This window comes from Mus pahari, chromosome 5 (assembly GCF_900095145.1).
Source record: "Mus pahari chromosome 5, PAHARI_EIJ_v1.1, whole genome shotgun sequence".
NCBI lineage: Eukaryota > Metazoa > Chordata > Mammalia > Rodentia > Muridae > Mus > Mus pahari.
This window is the reverse complement of record NC_034594.1, coordinates 160310255-160329965: the sequence shown is the minus strand read 5'-3', so window position 1 is coordinate 160329965 and position 19711 is coordinate 160310255. Positions and strand designations below refer to the sequence as shown.

General features: G+C 40.0%; 1 protein-coding gene across 1 annotated transcript in view; it reads right to left on the bottom strand.

The window, feature by feature from the left end:
• Positions 1-19711, bottom strand: part of Ush2a (usherin) — a 678886-nt gene that overhangs the window by 584436 nt on the left and 74739 nt on the right. Inside the window, exons 4-8 of the mRNA XM_021198607.1 lie at positions 18563-18626; positions 12932-13226; positions 11887-12071; positions 11227-11448; positions 10040-10133 (exon numbers count right to left, since the gene is read on the bottom strand). Of these exons, the coding sequence (XP_021054266.1) occupies positions 10040-10133; positions 11227-11448; positions 11887-12071; positions 12932-13226; positions 18563-18626 (860 nt within the window). The remainder of the gene's footprint in view (positions 1-10039; positions 10134-11226; positions 11449-11886; positions 12072-12931; positions 13227-18562; positions 18627-19711) is intronic.

The window sequence follows — 19711 nt, the reverse complement described above, 5'->3', positions numbered from 1 at the left end:
ATGTGATGTTTTGCTAGAGCAAACACTTGAGAGTGTTTGGAAAGATATGAGTATAACCCAACCTTGCCTTCTCCGCTGATCATAGTTTGTCATGATTTCGTAGAGAGAAAGGCATGAAAAAACTTCTGGTGGTGTCCCGGTGGCTTCTTGCTGATTCTGTGTGGACCCAGGAAAACTGGAAAAACCTCACAGTTTCTCCTGGGTCAAGCTGCTGTTGCTGATTTGTGAATGGTGTTTGAAAGTAGATTGGGGTACCACTGCTAATTTGTATGAACTGAACTGCCAATATCCTGATAATGAAGATTGGAATGGCCCAGAAGAACTACTTCTGAACAGGTCCATACCCCCCCCTTTGCCTTATTAACATTTTCTTTCCACTACCTCTGGTGGGAGGTGGGCTAGAAGGGAGGAAAAAAACATTTAAGAACCCTTACTAGAGTAGGTTGTGAAAAATCAAAGCCTACGAGACACCTCCAATGCTATTGAATTAAGTTAGTCCTTATCCACTTTACCCCTGCAAATGCCAGTTTCTTCATCTCAAAAAGGAAGAGAAGTCAGTATCTTACCAATGGACTGATAGTCCTGGGGATAACCAGAGGATGTGACCTCAAGTCTGGATGGCTACAGCAGAATGCATAACACAATGCTATGTGAGATACTGTCATTAAAACCTGGAGAGTCTGTGACCTTCAAGGACCATGACCATGATTCATTCAGACTGTGGTCTATGCAATAAACCAAAAAATAAAATATGAAAGGACATTATTTCTGGGACACTTGATCATGTGTGTCTATTACCAACAGAAACATTACAGAGCTCTACTTCCAGGTAGCATCAGATGTCACTGGGATGCAACTGTCTCTAGTAGCTGTTGGTTCAGAGGAGATGCACTCTACTTGGAAAAATGGAAGAAATGGGGAAGCTCAACTCCTTGTTCTTGGGATTTGAATGGAAGAAATGAACATCTAGCATCGCCTTGCCCAGAACCATCCCCCATGTATCCGTCCTTGTGTCTTTGTGTCTATTCTTTAAAACTCAGCTGTAAGAAACAACCTCAGCCTTGTTTTCTATTAAAATTTGTTTTTGTTGCTGTTTTGATTTACTTCAAAAAAATCTTATTGAAAGAATTTTCTCACCCCAGGGTGATGTTTCAAATGATACTTTCTTCATAAAAGTTGGTGGGGAAGAGTAAGGATGTGGGAGTGGGGCTCTGTGGCACTGGTCACACACGCAGTCTGTGTTCCACAACATAACCGCAGGCTGGAATTAGAGAGAGGAGCAGATCCAGCAAAAGATAGCCTCTGATGTCCATGGAAACAACAAGTTTTTTTATTTCTTTTCCTTTTGATCGAAATGCTTTTTTTCCTCATTTGATATTTTGTCCTTATTTTCAACCTACAAGCCACAGTCGCAAGGCCTGTCGTAAGACCGAATTAACTGCTCTATCAATGCTCCAAAAACCACAACCCTTGCTTCTTGATGTTTTCAATTAAAAATGAATTTTGCTACAGGCCTGTGGGAGGGTTTTGATCCTGGTCACTAGTTGTTATTGAGACAGCTAAGCTTCCTTTGGCGTACAGCCTTAAGACATAGGCAAAACAGGTAACATTGTGTTTCTTGGTGAAGCTAAACACATTTATCAGTTTGGGGATTTTAACACTATAAATATTAGAGTCATAGGGATTCATCAAGATAATTAATTAGTGCAAATCTACCTTAGGATGGCTTTTTACTTTCACATCAGGCCCACACAGGAGCCAGTTTCTGCACATAGAAACTTCTCTGAGGAATTGCTTCAGATTTCAAAGATCTTAGGTCTTAGATGTGTTTATTACACTGAATGAATGAAATGTTTCCAGTGCCCAAAAGTAAGTATACATAATGCTTAAACATAATGCATATACTTACAAGTGCACATAGGTATTCATAATATAGTTCAGATTTTAAGATCAAGTTCAAGTGTTTACCATGATCTTACTTTCTAGGTAAAGGCAGTTCGTTTATGTATGCACCCAACTTTAGGGAAACAGAGAAAAGACTACAGATTTACACACAGTCCCAGTGTTATCAGAGCTGAAAGTAGCTGTGAGCTGGTGGCTGGAAATCTCTGTGGGGGGCAGGAACAAGTGGCTTTTATATTTATTAGTAGTTTTTTCCCATAGTGTATGTTTACGGTAGGTAACATATTAAAATGTTTTTGATAATTGGTGGAAGGGCATTCAGTTTTCTCTCAGTGAGACTCTAGGTTGGTGTGTGATGCCCTGGTGCATGTCTCTACACATGGCAGGGTAGACTTAATGCAGATCCAATGTGGTGGGTTGAGAGAGAGAGAGAGAAAGAGAGAGAGAGAGAGAGAGAGAGAGAGAGAGAGAGAGAGAGAGAGAGAGAGAGAGAGAGAAACAGTGAGACTCTAGGTTGGTGTGTGATGCCCTGGTGCATGTCTCTACACATGGCAGGGTAGACTTAATGCAGATCCAATGTGGTGGGTTGAGAGANAGATCCAATGTGGTGGGTTGAGAGAGAGAGAGAGAGAGAGAGAGAGAGAGAGAGAGAGAGAGAGAGAACTTGAAGTTAGTTTCGGTGGAAATGGGAGGAGTCAGAAAACAGTGGGAGGTGAAGATCTTCAAAACTCATTGTAAGAAGTTCTCAAAGAATTATTTTAAATATGTATTAAAATCAAATGAAGTGTGCATATGTTATTTTAACCTTGATGAGAAATAAAATACAAATATATACGTGTTTGTGTATGTGTGTGTACTAGAAGAATACTGAGAAGTTACATTGCTTGCCTCTAATACCAAAGAAAATTAAAATATTCCTTTTAAATGACATGCAAATAAATGGCAGAGGCTAATATAGTTGTTTGTTTGTTTTTGTTTCTAAGGACATGTAGGATGAGAACCCTAAATCAAAGCCTAGTAAACATGATGTTCTTTCTTTGTTTTTAATTCTTTTTTTTTTTAAGATTTATTTATTTTTATATATGTAAGTTGCTGTCTTCAGACACACCAGAAAACAGCATTGAATCTCCTTACAGATGGTTGTGAGCCACCATGTGGTTGCTGGGAATTGAACTCAGGATCTCTGGAAGAGCAGTCAGTGCTCTTAACCACTGAGCCATATCTCTAGCCCCCTCCTTTGTGTTTTTTGAAAGTTTCAAACACTGTAGCTCGGTCATATCCACTCCCTCACCCAACTCCTGTCCTCCAACACACTCCTCTCACAGCCTCTGGCCTTTACTGTTTTTTTTGTTTTGTTTTGTTTTGTTTTGTTTTTTTAACTCACATATACAATGCAATAACTGGGAGTCTAGACAAGAGGGCTGTGTGAGGTTGGCTTTGGGTTTGGACATGACATAACTGTGGCACACATAAACTCACTATAGCCATGGTTCCTTGCCCAGGACCTCCACAAAATCAGGAAGTTAAGAATTCCAGCTTGAGGTGGGGGGAAGCTCCTGGTGTTCTGCCCATGGCTGAGGAGTTAACAACATTTATGGATGTTGGAGCAGAGAGAATCACTTTCCATGGTTGGTGGAGGAACACTGGTAAGTTTTCATATGCATGGGTATAAGGACGAGGATTAATTGGACTTGTGGGTTATAAAGAATGATTATTAAGATGTTAACTTCTTTGAAACAATGTTACAGAAATGGAGATTTTTGAGAAAGAACTACCTAAATTTAAAACTTGTTTTAAAATATGCATACCTGAAAAGCTTGTTGACATCTATTGTGGTCGCCTAACTTAAAGACAATACTACTAGCCTTTAACATTGTGTACAAAGATAAACAAGAGGGGTGGGGTGACTCTGTTGTCTATAATTTGATTTCAGTTTTTTTTTTTTAACCTTGCAGCTGGAGTTACAGCTATTGTAAGCTACCATGTGGGAACTGGGAATTGAATCCAGGTCCTCTGGGTTTAGTTGAACCCTCTGTAAGAGCAGCAAATTTCTTAATTTCCAAGTTGGCTCTCAAAGCCTTTCCCTCTTTTTGGTTAATAGAAATGTTGTTGTTGTTTAAATGTTGAATGCTTGGCAAAATTGTGTCATCCCTGCAGAAGGGCTATGCTAATACCCTACTTTTAGAACTTCATATGTGATATAAGAGCTAGTAAGTGGAGCTGGTCACATTCTGTGCTTTTGCCTTCAGGAGGAGAGACCCTAGCCTCTCATCACTGTGTCACACTTGCTATTGATTTTTTTAGTTGGTGTCAGGTTTTGTCATGCTTTCATTCTGTTGTTCATATGCACTATGGCTTAGATGAGGTTTAGCTGCTAAAACTTAAGCAGAAATTTGGTTAGAACTACACCAGAGCTTGGAAATGGAGCACCAAGAGAGTGCCATGTCTTTATCATAGTAATGAATTCGTTTTCAGAAAAATGAGAACATGGCAAAGTACCTGATCCCATGTGTTGTCACCCTTCTTTTCAATGGATAAGTACTTCATGCCAAGAGTTGAAAGTACATGAGACCCTTATATAAGTTCAAAAATTATCAGTGCCCTGTTCCTTAAATTCCAGAACCACAAGTCTAAGCTAAGCTCTTGACTTTATGTATTACCCAAATTCAGGTTTTCTATTACAGAAGAAAGTGATCTATAATATCCCTGCAGGCAAGTTGGTGGGGGCATTTTCTTGATTGGTGTTTGATATGGGAGGGCCCAGCTCACTGTAGGTGGTACCACCTGCCTAGAAAGGTGGTCCTGGGTTGTGTAAAATGAGCAATCAGAACAAGCCATAGAGAGCAAGCCTGTAAGCATCATTCCTCCATAGTCTTTGCTTCAGGTCCTTCCTCGGATCCTAGCCCTGACTCTCTTTCCTCATTGATAAACCATGACATGGGAGGTCTAAAGCAGATAAACCCCTTTCCTCTCCAAGTGGCTTGTCATGGTCTGTATTACATCCACAGAAAGCAAGCTTGTTCAGAAGCAGGGAGAAAGAAGAGGATGTGTGGTGGACTAGGGTGCATGCTCACCCAGGTATACTTGCATGAAAGCAGCTTCTGTATGACTATGTTTAATACCGTTTTAAGACCTAAAGTATCCCATCTATTGGTGATAATCTTGACACAAATTTTCTTGGCCACAATTTATTCTTCCTGGTTTTAAAGCAAGTCTATCTACAGTTGCAGATGTGGGCTTTTTGGCTACTTTCAACCTACCTTTGCAGGCCCTGGGATCATCTGTGCTTACTGCCAAACATAATTTCATCCGACCCTTCTGATCCCATGTCTTATCATGTGTCTCATTATCTTTGGTACTTATAGGATCTGCTCTTTGTCTTTGGCAGTTGTCAGACATATTATGTTTGAGCCATGTGTCTTTTCTGAATCTGTTCAGAAAAGCTGTGATATCTTCAACTTCAGAAAGTTCTTCACTTTTACTCTTTAAAATACTATATTTTATTATCCTTAGTTTTTATTATGTCTGTGTATCCCACAAAGCTATATTTGTCCAAAGGCCCATAACCTCTTTTCATTTTACTATATTTTATGTATATACAACCACAGGAAAATAACTAGTGTTTTTTTAATGTAGAACCACGTGTCAGAGAGAAAATTAAATTTCTCATATTGGGATTCATTAAATATATTTGAGATATAAAATGCCCAAATGCTAGTGAAAATGGATTAACTCACTGGCATTACAAAAAATTAAAATGTAAAATGGGATACATTTGGAGTAGCATCTTACTGTTTGAGGAGCCGGAAGCAGTGTTGGGTGTGTGATGGATGGGATAGCTTCAGTGAGGTGCAGGCTAGTCATGGTGACTCACACTTTTGGATTTCAGTGCTGTAAGGAATTTATTCCATAAAATAACAGGAAATATCCATTTAACGTAATGAGCATTATGAAGTGTGATGTTGGCATCTTTTGGCTTATTGAATAGTAGGAAAGCTTATTAAATAAAATGTTTCATGCTGGCTCTGCCATTTGTAATACTAACAAAAATGCACACTGAGTGTTTGATCTTAGTTAATTCATAAGACCCAGGATTAATGTTATAAAAGGGTCAGACATTAGAGCCAAAAAATAAGAGAATCATTCATGGTCACTAATAAATTACTCTGTGAGGGCTTGGCTCTCCTTGCAGGTAATGATGTCACACAGTGATGAAGGAATAGCTAAGCAGCCAGCAGAGTACCAGTGCTGGCGGACTTCCTGGACATTGTGTCACTCTTGGCTGAACTGCAGCTAGTCAAGGGAACAGAGACTGAATTCTGATGCAACAAGGTTCACCTAGTCACACTTTCTGAAGAGTAGATTCAGCCAACCCTTGAACATCAAAGTCCCAGATAAGACTAGGCATTGTGGTAATGGGCAATAGCTCTAGTCACTCAGAGGACATGGCAGGAGAATCAGGAGTTCAAAGACTGTCTCAGCTAATAGCAAGCATGAGGTTATGTGAGAGTCTGTCTCCAAAGGCACACTAATAAGTCAAAAGGCAGTGGATAAAAGACAAGAGCCCTGGAAGGTATATTATGCTATGCAGCCACATTAGCAAATATATAAATATACAACCCTGGGCTTGCAAAATCCCTTGGCTCTATTGTGCTGTATGATTTCAATCTACACTGGTTGATGGGTCTGATCAAGTTGGTAACCTGATCAAGTAAAACGCCAGTTCCCTATTTTGGTATTAATACTGCTGCAAGTAGTTATAAAATGATCTAAAGAGGGAGCTGGTAGAGTGAGGTTTGGAAACCTGTGTGTAGCAGAAGACTAGATATTGACAGCAGTTGAAGCTAAATGGGACTGGAAGTTGGAGGTGGGGTCCTGATGCCAAAATATAAGAGAATATCTTGGGGGGTGTATGTTGCATTCTGCTTCCTGATAGGCCGGTGACTATACAACTGCTCAGACCCTTCCAACTCTGGATATTAAGTGAGTGTGTTCTACGGTGTACAGATCACACATCCTGAAAGAAAGGAAAACAGACTAGCTTTAGAAGATGTTACCGAGTGCACGTGAGCACAGGTGTCCAGCGACTCTGCGCTACTTTGTCAATAGCTTTATGTAAATCTACAGTTAATGCAAAATAAAAGATTTTTAGACGCTCCACAATATGTGCATCAGTATTAATGATTGTTAACAAAATAAAGGAAATTGTTGGAGAGTGTGTTCTACTTGCTAGCTCTCTGATGATTAATGTAAGTTCCATGTCATGCAAGACTCACCTTTGAAATACTTAATTCCACTTGGACGCTAGGCTAATGGCTGGTATCTAGTATTTTAAATTTCCTTTCTTTCTTTCCTTTTTTTCTTTTTGCCTTAGATCAATCTCCAAACAGGCCGAGCACATTAATCATGTGCAGCTTTGGTCTTCCTTGGGAAATCACATCACAAGGCTCTAAAAGGGTTCTCTATTGATAAAATATGCCATTATTTTATCATATATATCATATATTAAAGTCAAGAACTTAAATTGCTCATGTAATAACAAAATGTATCAGCATTCCTCAGAAATATTAAGAATAGTTAGGGAGCCTTCCTAATGCCCATGGTCTAGCAATTACAAATTATAAAGGAATAACAGAAAAAAATAAGTCTAGATTTAATTCAATTCAGAGCAAGCTTGGCTTTTAGGAGTAAGTTGAGTGGATTTTCATTCTTCATTATTATTATTATTATCAATTATTATTATTTCTTTTTTTCTTCTTCCTCTTCCTCTTCTCCTCCTCTTTCTCTTCCTCCTCCTCCTTTTTCTCTTTCTTTTGAAGGGTTAAACCATACAAGTTAGCCATTGCCAGTAATGAATAGCCCAGTTAGACTGTATCTGAATAATGAATGTTGTGGTCTGCCAGTCTGTCACTCTATCAGGACATTTTACATAAGTCTCCTAATTAAGTCAAATAGAGTAAAATGAAAATTCTTTGGATGGCCTTTCCTTTGGTCTCTGCTCCACACTTTATCTCTGTAACTCCTCCCATGGGTTTTTTGTTCCCCATTTTAAAAAGAAATGAAGCACCCACACTTTGATCTTCCTTCTTCTTGAGCTTCATGTGGTCTGTGAATTGTATCTTGGGTATTCTAAGCTTTTGGGCTAAAATCCACTTATCAGTGAGTACATATCATGTGTGTTCTTTGTAATTAGGTTACCTCACTCAGGATATTTTCTAGTTCCATCCATTTGCCTAGGAATTCATGAATTCATTGTTTTTAATTGCTGAGTAGTGCTCCATTGTGTGAATGTACCACATTTTCTGTACCCATTCCTGAAGGACATCATGGCTTCAGCTGTATATGTAGCAGAGGGTGGCCTTGTGGAGCATCAGTGGGAGGAGAGGCCCTTGGTCCTGTGAAGGCTTGATGCCTCAGTGTAGGGGAATGCGAGGGCGGGGAGGCAGGAGTGGGTGGGTGGGTGTTGGCACATTCTCATAGAAGCAGGAAGAGAGGGGATGGGATAGGAGTTTCAGGGGGAATCAGAAAAGGGGATAACATTTGAAATGCAAATAAATAAAATATCCAATAAAAAATTAATCTTCTCTATTGCCAAATTCGGTGGTTCAGGCCTGCCATACCACTAATCAAGACACTGAAGCAAGAGGATCATGAATTCAAATCCTACCTGGGCTGCAGAGCAAGTTTATGGCCAGTGAGAGCATTCTATAATGATCCTGTCTAAAGATAAACAGTTGCAAGCAAGTAAATGATTTCAACAAAGCGGAGTCCCGGGCTACAGCTCAGGGAGAACTTGTCCTGCATGCAGTGGCCTCTAGTTTCACCTCCAGCACAGCACCAAAGCACCAGATGACATGTGCACCTTACAGTGCATTCTGGCCTTTGCAGCTGTACGCACACACACTGCAGTTGAGAGCAATTTAGACTGGATTAAATCTTTCAGAGGATCTTGCCAAAACCCTGAAATGTGATTTAAAGACAAGATATTTCCAAATATCAAGAAATATACTACACACAAATATGAACATGCACTGCCACGGGCACACAAAACAAGAAATGCTGCTTGGTGACAGTTTTCAGTAGACACATTAAATGTGACCCAAACCTTGGTTTTAATCAAATAGTGTTTTTAATCTCTCAAATCAACAAACTGTTTAAAGAATGCAATCTTGTATATATCATATCTAAAACTGACATTTTGTCTGTGATTTTTCTACGGCAATTGGACATTTGCTAGTATTAAAGTTTCAATTATTATAAACAATACTCCAGTTACACTTGTATCATTTGTGTTACATAAACACGGCATTGTAGATTAGAGTGCCCTGGTTTTTCCATCAGTGTGCCTCACAGATTCACATAGACCTGGGGAAGTTCTCTCCCTACTAGACCTAAATTAGAAATGTGTGAGTCTGTCCATATCATGTTCACTCATGTTCACATGTGATGTGCACATGGAGGCCAGAAGACAGCCTTAAGTGTTCTTCCCCGGGTTCTGTTCATTTTCAGAAAGCATCTCTCTTTGGCCTGAAGTTCATCAGACAGACTGAGAAAACTGGCCAGTGAGCCGCCAGTCCCTGCCTCACTAACACTGGAATTACAGGTGTGCACTGCTATGCCCAGGTTTTCACACGAATGCTGCGGATGCAACTCAAGTCCCCATACAAGCAACTGAAGCTCATCTCTGCCCTCACATGCTGTGATCACAAGCGTGCACCATGTCCTTGTGGTACAGGTACTTTCAAGCAAGTGTTTTCCAGAGGAAAGAATCGAAGTTTTCATTGTCTAGTGCCAGCCTATCATGACAATTTAGATGTGTTATTTTGGTCAACATTCAAAGCTGATAAACCAAGAAAGGGACAGCTTGTTTGGGATTAGTTTTAAATGCACAAGTTTCAACTTTATCAGTAGCTATATTTCCTCATAACACACACACACACACACACACACACACACACACACACACACACAGATATATATATATATATATATATATATATATATATATATTTAAAATCAATAACTTACATTTCTATCCATTTAAGTATATTCTGAAGCTGGGACCATAATTAAGTTTCTAGTCACTTCTATTTACCCATCCCTTTTCCTTTGAGACTTCTGGGATGAATCAACACACCTGAGGCCCTTCAGTGAAGCTATGTGGAGAGCAGAGACATCTGTAAGGCTGTCTGGTTCTGTCACAGGTCTCAGCATGGCCGTGGCATTGGCATCTGTGGATGTGAGGGGCACACACGCCTCAGAAGCAATTCGCTGTCAACACATCCAAGAGTTTACGTACATACCCACTGCACACTCAAGAAAGGCGAACCAGACTCTCTTCAGTCGCATGGGTGACTTACATCAGTGACATGTAAAGGTGACTATGAAGACACCTAGGAAAGGGAAGTGTGGTGCACAGTGACCCCCTCTAACCATGTGTAATTTGTCCCAGGAAGGCATTTGCTGGAAGCATTCAAACTACACTTAGGAAGAAATTATAGATTTCAATTTTTGTTCTTTGTTTCAAAATAAGATGGAAATATAAAGTTATTTAATAGTATGTCTTTTTGTTATTATATTACATAAAAACAATTATTAATATTTTACGTCTTCTGGGTTTTGGGTGGGGAAGCATCACTTTAAACCTTCAAGATAGACCTTTTTCTGGAACAATCCATTTCAAGTATACTCTATATTCACTTTGCCACACTGAATAGTATGGTACGTAGATTTAAAACTAATTTTTTCAGTGTGAGTCATATTCTGAACTGGGATGATAAACTTATCAACAATTAAGGGCACAAACACCTTTTATCTGATGATAGACAGATGACACTGTGAAACTTGAACTATGAACTTGAGGAGATAATGTGTCACACTTAAACTATCTGGTACTACAACTACAACTCAAATTATCTTGCTTATTTTTAATATAGAAAATATTATAAATTATATACTAAAACAAACTAAGTAAAATGCATGAAAAATTCTGTGTCTTTTCTTAAGTAGCCTATTTTTGTTTTCTTTCTTTTTTAAAAAAATTACAATCTGAGGATTAAGCTTACTCGACCACTAAACTTCATGCATTCCAACCTTTGTAATACAGTGCTTTGAGAATACCTTCTACAAATTAATTGATAACAAGGTCACATAAAGTACAGGGAACTCTCAGATGAAAATCTCCCTGTAAAATTATGGAACAACTTATTTTATCATACCAAGCTACTACGTTTTCCTTTAATAGTACAACAAATACCTCCTTTAGGAGAAAACTCACAGTGAAAAAAATCACAGTGCATTCAAATCTTTGGTAACAAACAATACCTTCCACTGACAATGATCTCGTCCACTGCATAGTATTGGTGTCTCCAGTCAACAGTGTGTCCAGCCGGATAGTACTGCCCACGGAAGTGCAGCCTTATTTGAGTGGCTCTCATGAATTCTTGAAGCACTGAGCTGTTGTAAAAGTCATTGTACCCAGGACGATGCTTCTGTCCAGATGTCAGGAGGTCAAAGATGATGTTACCATGGGAAGACGGGATAAAACTATCAAGGAAAGAAATTTTATATTTTGAAAATCTATTCATAGTTTTGATCAAATAGAAATCAAAGCTTGATTTATTTCTATACAGTGTCAGTAAAGGAAACTTTCAAGTTTTTCAGTCTGGGGAAACATATTACATTTATTTCACATATCAGTAAAGAGGGATCATCCCAGAGAGGCAGACTAGGAGGTTCATGGGAAGGTAAATTCAGAATCACTGAATAAGATGGATATCATTACACAACATCAGTAGGTTGTAAACAGGGATACCCCAACCCTTACAGGATGCAAGCAGTTTAAAACTCAACTCTAAAAGATAGGAGTCACTCAACCTCCCTGAAGTCTAATGACAGAGAGGAATTTCTTCCATCCTCTTGCTGGCTGGCCCACAGACTAGTCCTAAGGCACTGGTCCACTAAAAACAACTGAGATGCTCATACTTAGGAAGCTGGAGACAGTTGACAGAATCGGGATTTTCCAAATCTCCGTTGTCCTTCATTCCCCAAACACTGCAATTTCTGGCAAAATACTGCCAGTCCTCCCAGGGAGAGCTGTCTGCCTTCTTCCTCTGGATCCGAATTGCCACAGGCTGTGGGCTGGAGAGCTGGGTGATGATTTTAAACACCTGGGGATGGAGATCTTCATTACTGTCAGGGGTGGTGAAACTGAATACAAGGTAGGAAGCCAAGACATCATGTTTGAATATTTAAGGCTCACTTCCTCCTAATTATTGTGAAGGACAACTTAAGGAACATCTAGAAACATCAGATCTACAATCAAGGCAACATATTCTATAATTACATATTTTTTCCTATTCTCAATGATTTTGTAAATTACAACAAAAATTATGTTTTAAAGATACAAAGAAAATGATTCTCATAAAGCACATATGAATAAGCACCTGCTCTGTTGATGTATATTCTTAATAAAAGAAAGTCCAAACATTTCATAAATTCTGTTCTAATATCAATCACTGAACATTAAACATTGGGTATGAGTTTTAAATATTGTGATTTCATTCATAACAATGCTAGGTTTTGCTATATAATAGGTTAAACTGTGCATCCTACTGACTATGTTCGAGAAGTGAGTACAGGTTCCTATGAATGTGACCTTCTTAGAAATAGCCATTACTGATCTAATAAAGCTAGGATCTTAAAATGAGATCAGTCCATTTAAAGAGAAGATGAGAGGGGGAAGTTAACACCTTCTGAGAAACATGGAGGGGGCTCTGTGTAAATGGAGGCAGAATCTGGAGTCAGAGGTCCATGAATTAACAGAGATCAGCAGAAGCTGAAAGAGGCAAGCTAGACTCTTCCCTGCCAGTCTCTGGAGGAAGTGCATTCCTGCCAACACCACGATTGCACATTTTGAGGCTTCAGGACTGTGAGAGAGCACACTTCTTTTCCTTGAAACCATGAACTCTGCAGTCATTTGACTGCAGCAGCTAGAGCATGTACACCCACCCAGCCCGTCCCTGGTTACCTGGTATTGTCCATTTTCTAAGTCTATAGAAATAGCCACTCCTTGATTGAGCTGTGTAACGTTTGTAAACACATGAGAGATCCATGAAGTAGCAACGTCGTCATCATTGATGAAGGAGAGAGGGTGGGCTTTGGGATTCAGCCGTGACACTCGATGCTGGGGCGTGTCTCCTGCACCATTGGGAATGCAGTACTGCTGAACGGAAGGGTGGACACGGGGGTGGCTGCCTGGACATCGGCAATGTGGCTGGATGTGCAAATGAGGAAAATCTCCAGAAAAGAGCTCTAGAATCTCTCTGAAATGGTCCAGAGAAGGAGGTTAGGATACACAGCCGCACAGTGGCAGAACTCCTAAAAGCTGATACCATTCTTCTGTTATTTGGAGGTTAACCATTTAGCTTTGATAAATTTTTCAATGGGACATAAAATAAAACTCACTTTAGACAAATAAATATATTCAGTATCCTAAAGTTCTGTGATGGCTAGTGTTGATCATCAAGTTGATATAATTTAGCATCACCTCGGAGGCAAGGCTCCAGACATGCCTGTGAGGGATTGTCTTGATCACACGGACTGATGTGGGAGACCCATGCTAACTGTGGTCAGGATGATGTACTTTGAAAATATCCTGGATTACGCAAAGTAGAGAAAAACAAACCGAGTTCTTACAAGCAAGCATTCCCCCTGCCCCTTGCATTTCCACCATGGATGCAATATGACCACTTGCTTCCAGCTCCTTCAGCTTTCACTTTTCCATGGTGATAGATGGTACCCTGAACTGTGAGCCTAAATGCACCCATGAGGTTGCTTTTGTGAGATGATTCTGTCACAGCAACAGGAACGAAGCTAAGACAAATGTACTCTAAAAATGGTATGGTTTTAACTTTTAAAACATGAGTGTGTGTGCCTACCTGTGTGTGTGTGTGTGTGTGTGTGTGTGTGTGTGTGTGTGCGCGCGCGCGCCTGAGTATGTATGTGTGAATTTGTCTGTGTGTGTATGTGTGAATGTGCGTCTGTGTGTATAAATATGTATATGTGTGTATGTGCGAGTGTCTGTGTATGCGAGTATGCATGTGTGTATGTGTGCGTGTGTATGATTTTGTGTGAGTGTATGTATGTGTGTGTGTGTATGCATGAATGTGTGTATATGTGTATGTGCAAGTTTGTGTATGTGTGAGTGTGCAGGTCAGTATACAACTTTCCAGAGCAATCCTCTCCTTCCACTCTGAAGACCAGGGACAGAACTCAGGTCATCAGGCTTGCAGAGCCCTTTGCCATCTGAGCCATCTCAATGACCCTAAAGTGTGAATGCTTTACATCACCAATGACCAGGCAAGCCTACTTGGGCATGCCTGTAATTCCAGGTCTTCTGCATGTTTTCATGACAAGTTCCAATTTAAGATCTGACTGAGCTACAGAGAATGTTCTAGGATAGCTGGCCAACTTACTGAGATCATGTCTCAGAATGAAAAGTTAAAAAAAAGGCTGGTAGCATATGTCAGATAACAGCACTTGCCTCTTGCCTGCCTGTGAGGTTCTGTGTTCAACTCCCAGGACTTGGAAGAAGAGGAAGGAGGAGAGGAAGAGGAAGGGAGGCAGCACATGCAGGACCTTGCTCTCTATCAAGGGATTTGACTTGAATTCAATGTCTCTGTTCCTATTTGGGATAATGTAGAAAAGTGTCATATATTTAGATTTTAAACTGAATTGCACTGTGAATGAACAGCAATACATTGAAAATAATGAGATTTAAGATGACATCTCCAGTTCATCCAGGGGAAAGCATAAGAAAGTATGTATCATTTTATAGGCTTCTCATTTGGGTAAAAGGATGGAGGCCAAGGCCATTTGTCAATGGTTTCCTGTGACTCATAGACTCTGGCTTCCTGAAACATTTCAATGGCTTTAGACCATAAGCCAGCTGCCAATAGTCAGGCAAGAATGCCAGGGGCAAGCATCTCTATTTAATTTTTTCCATTAAGAAAAACCTGCCCACTCTAGAGCACCTCGGGTCATTCTCTCCCCATCCTTCCCAGCACGGTCTTCCAGACAATCAACACCAACAACCCGAGTCGGACAAGAGGAGGCAGACATACAGTCAGCCTCCGATGGGTGAGGTGATGGCAGAGGTAGGCAGTGTTCTCTTTCCCTCAGGGATGTGAAGTGACCACTCTAAATCTCACCGATGATTTTCAATTGACATCAGCTATTGAATGTGTTCCAAAGCCAATAACTGGTATGAAATCTTTGCTCTGGCTAGAAAAATAACTTTGTTCCAAAGAAATATAGTGACATCACTCTTCAGCATAATAGGCATAGGCAAAGGAGACATGAATGATGATGGTTAGGAGGCATCCTCTTTCCTCCCCACTCCATGTTAAAGCATCCCTGTCCAAGAATCCCCTGATTCCTCAGACTGATAAACAAGGAGGGTTAAACTGACTATGGGTTTAATAATCAGGCTGTAGCATCATTCAACTGAGATGCTTCCCAAATTTGTGAGAACTAGTCCAGACGTATTGAAATTTAACACACTAGTCTCTGTCTTTCTTGAAAAGATATGAGAAAAAAATTCCCTTGAAAACAGTCAATGTGGGGCAAGTCAATGTTCCAGTGGCTAGACACCCTTGCAGCAAATGCATGGTGATCTGAATTCAGACCTTGAATTCATGCAAAGGCCAGGCATGGTCTAGTTGTGCACATCTGTGATCCTACAACTCATATTCAGAGATAGAAGAGACAAAAGAATTCCTAGAGGCCATAGACAAACTAGACTGGAGTAGGCTGGATAGTGGCTGAAACAAGAGAGACCCTGCCTCAGAACAAGGTCAAAGAAAATAATAGGCACCTAAGGTTTACCATTGACTTCTGTACACAGCTTCCTGCATATCAACACTCACTCACACACACACACACACACACACACACACACACACACACACACACACAAATGAATAAATGTTAAAGAAATAAATAAGATGAACTCATGCATGCAAACGCACTATCTTACTTAGAGATACTACTGCTAATAATAAAACGTCATGGCATAATAAAACACCAGATCAACCTGGAAAGGAAAGATTTTTTTAAGCTTAAACTTCCATACTACTTACTGTTCACATTCAAAGAAAGTCAGGACATGAACCCAAACTTGGCAGAAACCTAGACGCAGGAGCTGACACAGCGACCACAGAGGGGTGCCGCTTATTTGCTAGTTCTGCATAGCTTGTTCAGCCTGCTTTCTTACAGAACCCAGGACCATCTGCTGAGGGGTGGTCTTTCCCACAGTGAGCTGGGCCCTCCCACATCTATCACCAATTAAGAAGGTGCCCTACAAGCTTGCCTATAGCCAGATCTTATGGAAGCATTTTGTCAGTTGAGGCTCCCTTGTCCCACTCAAGTCAGCTTATATCAAGTTGACTTAAATCTACCCAGAACAACTGTCCACTTGTCACCTTGACCACAAATACAGCACTATTAAGCTTTAACCTTTCTTTTGTTATTAATCTTCAAGATCTAACATTAAAAACACAATTAATGGGCTGGAGATACTGCTCAAAGGTTAAGAGCACTGACTGTTCTTCCAGAGGTCCTGAGTTCAATTCCCAGCAACCACATGGTGGCTCACAACCATCTTTAATGGGATCTGATGCTCTCTTCTAGTATGTCTGAAGACAGCTAGAGTGTATTCTTGTAAATAAAATGCAAAACCCTTTTTAAAAATATGGGTCTTCCCACTTCAAATTAACACACACACACACACACACACACACACACACACACACACGCACGAATAATTTGAAAGGTCCCACAGTCTTTACAAATTAAAAACATTAAAAGTTCAATCTCTTAAATATCCATTCTCTTAAGTACCCAAAAATCTCTTTTCGAAATTCAAAATTTCTCAATTATGGACACTTGTAAAAATCAAACTTAAGTTTAATATTCTCTTGCTTCAAAGAGAAAGAGCCTGAGAAAAATCCCAATCCAAATAAAGCAAAAGCAGTCTCCAACAGTGTAAACAAGTACATGTCCAGCATCTGGGATACAACCATGATCTTCTGGGCTCCTCCACAGCATTTGGATAAGACAAGCACTTGTGGCTCTGCTCTCTGCCACAGAGAGCTTGTCTCCTAGGCTCAGGCTGGATGTACTCCCCACTCACTGCTGTTCTTGGCATTTATCTCTGTAATGGGTGACAATATCCAAAACATCAGGGCTTCTTGCTACAACCGGGCTTCCCTTTCACCAGGAGCCTCTTCTGGGCTCTCTTCATGCATTCCAACCCTCCATACAATATCAGTCCTTAACTATTCTCTATGACCTCTTCATGCCTTTCAGACCAGCACTAACTGGGTGACTCTTACACTACACCAAGTTGTCCTGCCAAAGAAATCTGTATTAGTCAGTGTATTCTAAAGGAACAGAAATTATAGAAGGAAAAATATATTATATACATATCATATAATGTATTATCATATATTATTTCTTTTATAGGCAATGTTCCTATATCTATATATTCATTCTATGAGCTCTGTCTCTATACATATTATATAATAACATGAATATTGTTATATGCAATGATTTTTATAATATATATTCTTTTTGCTCAGTTTGTCCAACAATGGCTATCTATGAGTGGATCATCTTAGAATCCAGTAGCTTTTCAATCCATGAGGTCGGTTGTCCCGGCTGCCTTTAGATATGCTGGAATACCCCCAAAACAGGTTCTAATGCCAGTGAGGGAATGGGCTTGCTGTCAAGAGCAAGCAGGAAAAGAGGGCAACATTTCTCCATCTATGTTCTTTATGGAAGCTTCCAGGAGAAGGTATGGCCTAGGTTGAAGGTGGTTCTCCCACCTCAAAAGATCTGGATTAGAAGTGGGGTTTCTGGCTTGTAATGACTTAGTTAAGAAAACTTCTCTCAAAACCCATTTGGGTTTTGATAAATCCCAGATGTAGTCAAGCTGACAATCAGGAATTACCATTGCACCCATATTTTCTCAATTAGATTCTAAGCTGGGACTCTTCAGAATTCACCTCCAGTGGAATCATGACCATAAGACAGAAGCAGTTTGTCTGTCAGAAACCCTAGGATGGATGTTTGTCCTACTCTCTAGGTGAGAAAATGCTTAGTGAGTACTCATCACAGTCTGTATGATGTTTTGTAAAACAGAAATAGAAAAATGCACAGCAACTCTTCAGATGCCGGATCCATCTAAAGTCCTCATCCCTTGAGACTCCTGTGTGTCAAACCAATTGCCTTCCAGTTTTGTACTCTGCAACACTCATAATTTCTAGAAGCAATTTGAAATGAATTTTTAGGTATTAGCATCTACTTTATATAGAATTTTTGAAATAACACATTCCAATCTAAGTAGTGTTGACAAAATGAATTTTCTTAGAGAAATTTTTCATGAATAACTTTGAGCACCCCATATTATACAGAGTTATTGACAGAAAAATAGTAGTGAATGGATATAAGTTAGGCCAAAGTAAACATGGCCAAATATAAATTAGGTGATGTTGGCCACTTGCTATGAAGATGAAAACCGGTACATTCTTCACGGTACTTTAAGTGAATTGACCTTAACCTAGTACGTCCCAGGCTTTATTAGATGGTGTCCACTTACCTGTTTGTAAGTGACACATTGTACAATCGAAAATCTTGCATTCTTCCAACAAACTGCTCTGCACCTGAAAAATATGTACAGATAAGAAACCCCGAATCCAGGCAGCATGCAGGTTGTTCATCTGATATTCTTTTAAAACTACAAACCTTTAAACTATGTCCCCTTTGGCAGTCCTCGAATTCTTGAAGATTTGAGTCTGTTTTCTAAGTCTTCACTGTTAACAGTAATCATACTTATCTTTATAGCAAGGCTGTGAAGGCGACACGAATCCTTTAGCAGATTTCTTCCAGACCCCCAAAATAGCTGCACTTTCTTGAGTTTCTCTCTCATTTACAAACCTATAAATCTATTATTTCCTGAGCTTTAAGTTTGGTTGTCATCTGCTTTCAACAACAATTTTCAGAATATTTGTTCTGCCAGTGGACAAACTTCTGTCTTCACATCCCACCCCTTTATGTTCAAACTGCAGAATGTGGGACCAAAACAAATGCTCAGCCAGAAATTTTTTAAAAGAGGACAAAATCACCACAGATGGATGTAAGATCTGATGCTCAGGGATATTGTGTCACCCACATATTACACCAGGATGCAAATTCAGTCTCAATCTCATCATTCTCTAAGGATTCTTCTAAGACCATCAGGTTCAAAGACCACAGCACCACCACAGGTTCCTTTCAACCTTAGGTAGAAATCTGCCTTCACAGACACACAACTATTTGTTTATTTACTGAACACTTAGGATTTGTGAGAGCAGAAAAACTCAAGAGAGAACCACAAGGAAGGGAAAGAAAACCAAGGGAGGGGCCAACAGCTCAAGTAAAAGCCTGCCAGGGAATCCCAACAAGCTGAGTTAGATCCTTGTTCAGGAACCACAGTGAAAGCTTCATGCTGGGGCCTCCACCTGCAAACCCAGCACTCATACTTGGGGCAGCCAGCCTGAAAAACGCAGCAAAGGCACAAGGAGAGAGCAGCCTGCTCAGGGGGATGAGAAAACCAAGAAGGCTGTCCTCTAACCTCCACATATTGATCTTTATTGCTCTTTGTCATGCACACACACTCACTGTCACATATACATCAGAATCAATCTCTCTCTCTCTCTCTCTCTCTCTCTCTCTCTCTCTCTCTCTCTCTCTCTCTCTCTCTCTCTCT